At 44.9% G+C, this 10,336-nt stretch overlaps 1 protein-coding gene, 1 non-coding gene and 1 gene segment (V, D, J or C); 2 read left to right on the top strand and 1 right to left on the bottom strand.

The window, feature by feature from the left end:
* Window positions 1-412: 412 nt before the first annotated feature.
* Window positions 413-5,795, top strand: LOC119959446 (CMRF35-like molecule 2). The gene is made up of 4 exons (XM_038787714.1): window positions 413-455; window positions 602-874; window positions 1,668-1,733; window positions 5,449-5,795. The coding sequence occupies exons 1-4, from the start codon at window positions 413-415 to the stop codon at window positions 5,793-5,795; spliced, it is 729 nt and encodes a 242-aa protein (XP_038643642.1).
* Window positions 5,796-8,217: 2,422 nt separating this feature from the next.
* Window positions 8,218-8,830, bottom strand: LOC119959445. The segment is given in 2 exon segments: window positions 8,218-8,579; window positions 8,785-8,830. Coding segments are annotated over 2 exon segments (408 nt in total).
* A 797-nt stretch (window positions 8,831-9,627) lies between these two features.
* trnae-uuc lies at window positions 9,628-9,699 on the top strand. The gene has a single exon. It is a non-coding gene; the product is annotated as a tRNA-Glu (tRNA).
* The last annotated feature ends 637 nt before the right edge of the window (window positions 9,700-10,336 follow it).

Here is a 10,336-nt window from a genome sequence, read left to right as displayed (position 1 = left end):
ACCCACGCAAACACGGGGAGAACGTTCAGACTCTGCACACAGACAGTGACCCAAGTCAGAAATCAAACCTGGGTCCCTGGCGCTGTGAAGCAACAGTGCTCACCACTGTGCTACCTTGGCGCCCAGTTTGAGCTACGTTTGAACCCCAGCTCACAAATCCAATGAAGCGACAGGCAACTGGAGGCTCCCTGGTAGCAAGAGCTGTGGATGTTCGACTGAGTGTTTGCAACCGGCTGTACCGCTTCAAAACTCAATTTCTGTTGTGAGGTAGCCTGGGGGCGTGGCCTAATTTACCGATTTAAGGGCGAAATTTAATTTCAGTTCAGGTCTGAGGCGCAGTCTCCCAGAGCAGTCCAGGTTTGCAGTCTCTCGATCCCCGACATCTAAACCATCAGCTCCAGGCAGCAGAATGATGGGGATCCTCCTTGTTTTCACGCTGTGTGTCTGTTTACCCGGTGAGTACCGATCAGACTAACCCACATTGTGTGGATTTAACACAAAGCTGCCCGATTCCATCCCAATTACAGACTGTCTGGGGTTTTAGCCTGATGTGTGTTTCTGGCTGTGATGGTCCATTAAACTGTCTCTGTTTAATTTCCAGGATATTTCAGTCAGTCAGTGACACAGAGCCCAGGAGCGGTGACCAAGGAGGAGTGCCAGTCTCTCACTATCACCTGTGTTTTACACAGTGGATACTATACTGTTGAATTGAAAAGCGGGGATTTCTTCAGACAAACCCAGCCCGGGGCAGATTGGGAGCGGATCTCCAGCGGAGGGAGATTTGTTGTGACGGTGAATAAAGCAGAAAAGACATTTTCGCTGGAAATTCGGGATGTGAGAGTTGAAGACAGCGCCACCTATTTCTGTAAAGCTCAGTGCAGATACAGGAGCACACAGTGATGGGTCTCGTCTTCCCGCGGTACAAAATCCCTCAGTGCGGATTATCACATAAACAAATGTAAAAGCGGAGTTAATCTGCCCTGAAACACCCACAGTTCCGCCTCACACTGTCTGTCCCATGCTCTGGGTTATAATGAGACTGGATCATTCCCGTTAACATCTTGAGTTTTATAAACGCCGAGTTTGTGCGGATGTTGATACTTTCCCAGAAATTAGTGTCAGTGAATAGTGATTGGGAATAACTGATCTCAGTGACGAACCCTCAGACCAGCCGGATCCTGTTCCAACAGAGGGAACTGGGAACCGCAGTCCCCACTGTTGAAATTATGTGCCCACGTTCACCATATAGCCGGGGATTTTATATTGACTTGCCATACTGTGCTGGGTTGGAATATTCACAGTGACAGAGACCGGGTCAATTTCCTCCGCACAAAGCAAATAACAATTCGCCCGGCCTGGCGGCGAATTATCGGGATGATGTTATCATGGCTGTAACCTGGTTACGTTTCATTGTCATTTCCACCATTTCCATCTTTCTTTATCATTGTCGTCGGTTTATATGAAGCGAATATTTCCTGCCTCCGGACATTTAGTCATAGCTCAGGGCCTCACAGAGAACGGTGTAAATCAACACAGTCTCTGAAACATTGGATGTTGTTTATGTATTTCAACCCCCCGAATAATTAGGTAGCATCGAATGATTGGTGATCATTTTCCTGCTGTTTGAGGTGTCGGTGGTTATTGTACCGGGGAGTCTGAGAACCGTGTCACTGTGTGGTTCTGGAAACATGCTTCTGCTGATGGATCCGGGACGGTGGTGATTGTCACAACCGGTAAGTGTCTCCAAACCCCGGTATTTTACAGAGCGTGTCCGTGAATGGTAGCCCTCAGTTTATTATTATGATCCGTATTTCTTAAAACCGATTGAAACTGGAGCTGATCTGCTTTCTAAGTAATATTCTTGGCGGCAGATTTTGATTTCCGAGCAGAATATGATTCTGGAGTTGGGTCCAGGTCTTTCCTGTGGAAACTGTATCTGGAGCAGGAGGCCAGAGGGATAGGGGTAGTGGTAATTGGGGTTGGGTGGTGGTGTTGGTGGGTGTTGACAGTATGTGGACCATTACTAGTTTAATGGCACATCATGTCCATGCTCAACATCACAGGCTCTCTCATTCCGAACTGTTTTTAATGAAAGCAGATTGTCGACAGTCCGGACTCCGCTGTCGGAGTTGGTCTGTGAGGGGGCTCTGTGTCTGTCCATTTGGTCACCACATCGGCTCTTAGAGCTCTCTCCACGGCAGCCGTTCGTTCTCCGAACTGCGCAATGTGATTGATGCACCATGTGAAGAAACGCAACATTTGAGGAAGCGCATGTACCGACATTTGAAACAGTCCGGAGAAAATTCACGAGGTTGGCCCCGTCTTTGGAGGTAATTTCTATAAAGGAGATTCGAAGAAAGAGACTTGACCTTATTGAGACAGATAGGATAATCTGGGGTTTTCACAGGCTGGATCCTGAGTGGATTCCCTTTTGTGGGAGTGTCTCGAAGCAGAGGGCATAATCTCTGAGTCAAGGGGCGCCATGTAAAACAGAGACTAGGAGGAACTTGTTCTCTCAGACGGCCGTGAAACTGTGAAATATTGGCGCTAAGCATGTTCAAGGCTGAAAGAGACAGACATGTATTCAGTGAGGGCGTCGAGCGTTAGGGGTATAAGGTGGGATAGTAGAGTTGAGGATCATCGTCATGAAAAATATTAAGGTGGAAAAGTCCCCAGGGCCGGATGGGATCTACCCCAGAATACTGAAGAAGGCTAGCGAGGAAATTGCTGAGGCCTTGATAGAAATCTTTGGATCCTCACTGTCTTCATGTATGTTCCAGAGGACTGGAGAATAGCCTATGTTGTTCTATTGTTTAAGAAGGGAGCAAGGATAATCCAGGGAACTACAAGCCGGTGAGCCTTACATCAGTGGTAGGGAAAATAGTGGAGAGAATTCTTCGAGACAGGATCGACTCCCATTTGGAAGCAAGTGGACGTATGAGTGAAAGGCAGCATGGTTTTGTGAAGGGGAGGTCGTGTCTCACTAACTTAATAGAGTTTTTCAAGGAGGTCACAATGGTGGTTGCTGGAGATAGGGCAGTGGATGTTGTCTATATGGACTTCAGTAAGGCCTTTGACAAGGTCCCTCATGGCAGACTGGTACAAAAGGTGAAGTCACACGGGATCAGTTGTGAGCTTGCAAGAAGGATACAGAACTGGCTAGGTCATAGATGGCAGAGAGTAGTAATGGAAGGGTTATTTGCTGAATGGAGTGCTGTGACTACTGGTGGTGTTCAGCAGAGATCAGTGCTGGGACTATGGTCTGGAATGCTGCATAGGGTTCAGTCACCTCAGTTCAGAAATTATCTCCATGCTTGGGAAGAAATTTAACAAATATTCCTGAGGTAAATTACTGTGAGTTGAAATTGAGTTATTTAGACCGATATTCCATGTAATGTAGAGCCCTGAGATGTAACTTCATCAGAACATACCATATGTTCAAAGGGCTTGGCAGAACAGATACTGGGTAAGTGTATCCACGCTGGCTAGGTTATAACTTGGGATCCCAGTTCCAAAATATGTGTTTCGGCAGTAGAGTTAAGAAGAGGATACATTTCTTTACTTAACCAATTCATGTGAATCTTTGATTTCTGTTCCTCAAAGAGTTCTGGATTCTCAGATGTGAGTTTATTCACAGAAGTGTTGAATAGATTGTTAGATATAAAAGTATCAAAGGTTCTGGCGACAATGGGGGGACTGGTTGTTGAGGTAGGGGATCAGCGAGCATATAAATGAATGGCGGGTCAACTTTGAAAGGTGGTCTCGTCGGTATTACTTCTACCCGTTAGAAATTGTCTTTTGAATCTTGCGGTTCTGAGGACGGAAATCAGCTGCAATGCAAATCTCTCTGGAAAGGTTCAACATGTTGGGTCCACTTTCACCGAGGGTTGGAGAATCACGAGGAGGATTTTAAAAAAAAATTTAGAGTACCCAATTCATTTTTATTTTTTTTCCAATTAAGGGGCAATTTAGTGTGTTCGATTTACCTACCTTGCACATCTTTGGGTTGTGGGGGTGAAACTCACGCAAACACGGGGAGAATGTGCAAACTCCACACGGACAGTGACCCAGAGCCGGGATCGAACCTGGGACCTCGGCGCCGTGAGGCAACGGGGCTAACCCACTGCGCCATCGTGCTGCCCACGAGGAGGATTTATAGGTGAATTAAATTATGAACATAGATCTGAATGGTGATTTGTGCGTTTTTCCAGAGAAAGGGACGGTGAACATGTAATAGTCATTAACAGAAAACAGACACAAATTGGAAACAGATATTTCTACACAGAGACATCAGGGTATACCAATCGCTGCCACATTGAGTGGTTGGAGCAAAGACAATTGGTTCAGAAATGGGTTGGATGGAAAATAAAGGAGGGGAAACAGAATGGAGCGAAAAAAGGTGCTGGATGGAAATGGCCAACTCGATTTCGGGCGGGTTAGGCTGACCTGGAGTATGCACAGACATAAATCAGTTGGGCCAAATCGTTTATTCCTCTATATTATACACAATATAAAACTTACAGAAAAGTTCGCTCAGAGAACCCGAGATAGAATCAGTTAATAAACTGAAAGAATTGTAATTGTCAGCGAGCCGGAAGAGGCAGTTCCCAGTGAGTAACAGTGAAACCCACTGCGGAAACTGAACAGACTGAACCCAACCGACAACTGAGAGGCTTTGGGACAAGTTCCCACGATCACGAAAAGCACAAACAGCGCAAAGTAAATGTAGAAATAAAATGAAACTAACAGTAAATGATTCAATTTAAAGAGAAACGGAGAAAAATATTATTGATTAAAGAAAATAGACAGAGTAAAAGGCAATCAGAAACTCCGGGAAATGTTAAACTGCAGTCAGTGATTGACATCTAACTACGGATGTCCAACGTCGGTTTGTATCCATAGCCAATGAATCGCTATCATTTTCTGTTGGATCTTGCTGTGCTAAGTGATGAATGCAGTTCGGTTACACTCGGCCAATTATATCAGGAAACAGATTGTCTCACTGATATGAAAATGTTCCCTCGCGTCTGTTCCTCAGCAAGAAAAATAGGAGCAGAAATGTCACACCCATGGTAGAACCATGCAGAAGTAAGGATTGCATTAGGCCCCACGGGCAGATGCTGCCCTTTGTCAATGAAATACACTTCTTCCCATGAACCATTTAATTTTCCCATAACTCTGCATTTTCCTATCCCGGTCATTGCCCGTTTAAAAGTCTTTGTGGAATCAGTTCCCACCACACATTCCGAGTGTGCATTGCGGAACTTTCAAGCTTGTGGCGGGAAAGATAATAACCACTCATTCCTCACTGGTTCATATTGACATAAAAGTTAATACAGTTCAAGCAGAATTAAAATAAAAACAATACCATAAACAACTGAGCTATTCACGTGATTAACAAATAATGGCTCTCCGAATAAAACAAATGACGTTTTTTTCATCCGCCAGATTCCAGTTCTTTGGTGTCCAAGAACCCGCCTATCCAAAACTCTGCTGCCGGTGACACAGTTACTTTAAATTGGGAATATTCAGGGTTCTGTCAGTACACAGTACACTGGTACCGTCAGTCCCCAGGACAGGCTCCGGAATTCCTGCTTCAGAGACACACTTCAGGACAGGAGAATAAAGAAAACGCTGCCGGTGGGAGAATTTCTGCTTCTATCGACACTTCCAAGGAAATCAGCCGTTTAAAGATCTCCAAACTTCAACCGAGCGACTCTGCTGTGTACTACGCTGCACTGAGCCGGCACACACACAGTGATACAGAGCACGGAGACAGCTGTACAAAAACCTGAACATGGTGAGGATTACACACACAGTGATACAGAGCACGGAGAGAGCTGTACAGAAACCTGACCATGGTGAGGATTACACACACAGCGATGCAGAGCACGGAGAGAGCTGTACAAAAACCTGAACATGGTGAGGATCACACACACACAGTGATACAGAGCACGGAGACAGCTGTACAAAAACCTGAACACGATGAGGATCACACACACAGTGATACAGAGCACGGAGACAGCTGTACAGAAACCTGACCATGGTGAGGATTACACACACAGTGATACAGAGCACGGAGAGAGCTGTACAGAAACCTGAACACGGTGAAGATTACACACACTGTGATACAGAGCACGGAGAGAGCTGTACAGAAACCGGAACATGGTGAGGATTACACACACTGTGATACAGAGCACCGAGAGAGCTGCGCACCTAGTTCAGGTATTTAGAAAGCTCTCTCCGTGTTTTCCTGGCAGAGCTTTCTGAATTGTCCATCGTATGCTGTACCCTGCTGCTGTCAGGCAGTATTGCTAACGCTGTATTATTCGTCAAGTTAATGTGTATTCGTTCAGAATTGTGATTTTAAAAAATATTACTTACTCCTTATCTACAGTCATACTTCTTAATTTAATTTCCTAATTTAAGTTAAAATCTTACCCGCACTATTGGCATGAATTAAATCTTGGACCATTGTCTCGGACATAAGCACACCTCTTTCAAACTTAAGGCGTATTTATATTGTATTATGGTCTGGGGAAATTTGTGTTCATGTGAGCCTACTTGTGACACTAATAAAGGTTATTATTATATCTGTATTATATAACTATTTCATTCATTGGATGTGGGCCAACATTTATTGTCCGTCACAATGAGTATCTTGCCTTTGAGAGTCAACTGGATCAGTCGTCACGTGTCGACCAGGACAGGCGAGGGCGGCGGATTTCCTTCCCTGAAGAAATCAGTGAACTACATTAATCTTCGATATTTAGTTCCATATATTTACCGAATTGAAATGTCACCATCTTCCGCATTACCCTGGGTGTCTCGATTACTAGTCCAGTAACAATGCAACAAACTACCATCGCCCCTAATCTATCTGCATTTATAAACACTCATCTCTCCCAATGTCCGCCCTTGGTGTCTGTCCCTCAGCTGGACCCTCCGTGTACTATTCTGCTGAGGCTCATCCTCTTTGTTAATACCTTTTTAAATAAATGTAGAGAACCCAATTCTTTTTTCCAACTAAGGGGCAATTTATCGTGGCCAATTCACCTACCCTGCACATCTTTGGTTTTTAGGGGTGAGACCAACGCAGACACGGGGAGAACGTGCAAACTCACACGGACAGAGACCCGGGACCGGGATCGAAACCGGGTCCTACTACACCATGAGGCAGCGGTGGTTAATGACTTTTATCGCTCTCCCAAAATGCAGAGGACAAGGGCTGATATAATATTTGTGCGGGTTGGGAAGTGAGGGACTTACCTGTGTAGCGCAGCCAATCACATTGTTAAACATGGAGAGACAGCAGGCAGTGAGCTGCTGAGGGCTCATTCGGCCAGCTGGCCAGGGACGTTGCTCAGGTGTTTAGCAGAGAGCCCAGGCAGTGGATGGGCTGATCCACTCACTGAACGATGCCTAACCCAGCTCAATCCCCCAAACCCTGGATATCAAAATGTTGAGTCCAGCTAGTCACTGGATTCACACAATCGGCCACATTCAGCTACACAGGTACATCGCTCAGCCTTTCAACAGTGAGTATGTACAGGGATAGGGAAACATAGATTTCTGTTATCATCAATTCACACTGGTACATTTCTCAGATCTACCATTCATTCAGTCACATTCAGTTTGTATTGCTGAATGATTTTAATCGCTGTTTGTTGTTTCTGTTCTCAGCTTGGACTTTAAAAAAATATATTCATTCCCTTCTTTTCTATCTTTTCTTCGTTCCCGCCACCCGATTTTTGTAATTCCCGTTGTCAGGTGGAGACCCCCATTACACACCACGCACACACAGACACAAACCCTCCCCCACCCACCCGGACACATTGTCACATTCCCTGGTTACAGCTCGCAGTCTGTATTTTATGAAGTGTTGTTGGCCAGCTTTGAATGATTTTTAAATCTCGGAGCAATCTTTAATGCGCCGAGCTGATCTTCCCACCCAAGCCTGATCGGAAGGAATAATGATTCAAACAGGGATATGAACTATTTAACCGGCAACTTGACTCTCTCTGATCAAGCTTTCAGTCTGATTAGATTTTGCAGTTAGTTTTCTCAGACTATCCTGGACACAGTTGGCTGACAGTTTGACTCGAGGTTAATGTGGTTTCCTCTGTGTGTTTCAGCGGCTCTCAGCGCCGCTGCTGAATGTGGCTGTGACGCCTTATGATTCCCCGTGAAAACCTCAACAGACTGGAGCAGTGAATTCTAGCTCAGAGACAGTTTTTGTACTGGGGTGAGCCTGTTTTTAATCACTGTGAGTCTGAAAGCGCAGTAATATCTGCCAGTGTCAGTCAGCTCCAAGCTCGAGATGGTTAAGCTGATTGAATTAGCCGAGGTCTGAAGTTCAACAGAGAAACGGTTACCAAAACCTTGCCCTCTAGCTTCCTTTGAATCCCAGGACTGTTTCAGTATAATGAACTGCAATTCCTTCTGTGGTTGTTGTCTGTACCAATATAACACATAGTTGCTTGCTGTAGTGCTGTAGGTACATGGTACAGTCACCGCTTCACCTTCTCTCCCGCTCGTTGATGACTGCGGCTGAGAAACAGAATCTCCATCACTCGGATCTGTAACATGTGACCAAGAAGGAGATAAAACTAAGGTTTGGGTGTGCTACTGAAATAACATTAACACTTTACATTAAACGCGACAGGATTGGAGACATAAAATAACAACAAATAAAGACAGAAATACTCAGCAATGTCCCTGGAGTGAAGCAGGGTTAACGTTTCAGATCGAGATAACATTTAATTAGACCAGAGTCATCCTTACCGACAAGAAACACCCCGAACACAATCCAGACGCTGAATAACTGCATAGCCGCGGCAGAGCCCAAACCCGTGGCTCCCTTTAACAATCTAAACACCACCTGAACTGAATTTGTTTCAACGTCATTTTCTGATCCCAGTCTCTCTGTCCAATGAAACAATCTCAAATCTGCCCGTCATTTCCTCAGATAAGATTTAAATGAGTTTCAGTGATCACCCGAATCTCTTTGACCAACAGTATTAACTCTGTGAGGGTGCAGACAGTCAGTAAGTCAATGCAGTCTATGGCGTGAGGGAGAATCAGTCAGGGAGAATCTGCGGTTAGATCTGATCCGCTCCACTCGCTCATTTAATTTGTTAATGTTGTTTAATTTTAAGACAGTGTGTGACGGCTCACGAAGAACATTAATATCATTGCCATGTGGGTGACCTGTTAACACGGAGCTATTCGCTCTGAGCGGGAGATTTCCTTCAGTTGCGATTGTAAATAAAACAATATACGGATTGTACAACAGTGAATTTGCGATTATGGTCACACATCTCTCAGTGGAGGTTTCTCCAGAGAGGTCCCAGGATATTTTTCCATCGTGTTAATCTGCGCCCTCAGTTCATTTGCCTCATCGTTAAGACCCCTTGCATGAAAGCAAATGCAACCCAGCCTTGTCATATTCCCTTGTGTCTTCACTCTGCCTTCCACGCTGATTTGGTATTTATCCTCTATTTGGCTGTTCATGATCCTGAGAAAAGTTTAACCAAACACACCATGTTGGAGATGCCAATTGTCAGTCGCCAGAGAGAATGAGTGAATTGATCATGGTCAATGATTCTGGAACTCAATTGACCGACTTCCCTGGTGGTCTAGTGGTTAGGATTCGGCGCTTTCACCGCCGTGGCCCGGGTTCGATTCCCGGTCAGGGAATTGTTCTTATTGCTGCTGTGTGAGCTGTCACAATCAACAGAAACTCCTAATGAAATGAAAACAAGGCTTCGTCCTTACTGAGAAGCAGTTAATATTCCAGCTGTGTGATTTTTCATCAGAGTTTGGTAAATCGGAGATGTGACAGGTGAAAAACAAACTTGGAGTCGGAGGGAGAAAATGATAAATGAGGTCTGGGATAGGTTACAAGACATCAAAGATAATGACTGAAGAGGTGATGATGAAGGGATAAATGTGCGTGGGAATGGGGCAGATTTTATTTTCTTCTGTTCAAATTGGCACAGATGTCATTTCTGGTCAACTCCGATGCTCTTCCAAAGTTTAGTGCTGTGTGTCGAATGGCCCCTTTCTGTGCTATACCTTTCCCTAATAGTTCCACATTTATCCCCACTGCTGCTAATGTCTTCACAGTCATTCTGCCGGTCATTCCGCAAATATTTACCTTCTTCCCCGTTTTAACCTCACCTATTAGCTGTTCTTTCAGTCAACAAAATAAGAGATTGGTTTATTGATGCAAATTAAAAGTTACTCACCATCACAAAGATTCTCGTACCAGCCTCCACGAACAGGCGCCGGAATGTGGCGACTAGGGGCTTTTCACGGTAACTTCATTGAAGCC

This window comes from Scyliorhinus canicula, unplaced genomic scaffold (genome assembly GCF_902713615.1).
Source record: "Scyliorhinus canicula unplaced genomic scaffold, sScyCan1.1, whole genome shotgun sequence".
NCBI lineage: Eukaryota > Metazoa > Chordata > Chondrichthyes > Carcharhiniformes > Scyliorhinidae > Scyliorhinus > Scyliorhinus canicula.
This window is presented reverse-complemented; position numbering and strand designations above follow the sequence as displayed.

Coding starts and splice junctions, on each gene's coding strand:
- LOC119959446 (XM_038787714.1), top strand. CDS start 413: ATGGGGATCCTCCTTGTTTTCACGCTGTGTGTCTGTTTACCCG. Junction 456..601: donor GCTGTGTGTCTGTTTACCCG/GTGAGTACCGAT, acceptor TTTAATTTCCAG/GATATTTCAGTCAGTCAGTG. Junction 1,734..5,448: donor GGTGGTGATTGTCACAACCG/GTAAGTGTCTCC, acceptor TTCATCCGCCAG/ATTCCAGTTCTTTGGTGTCC.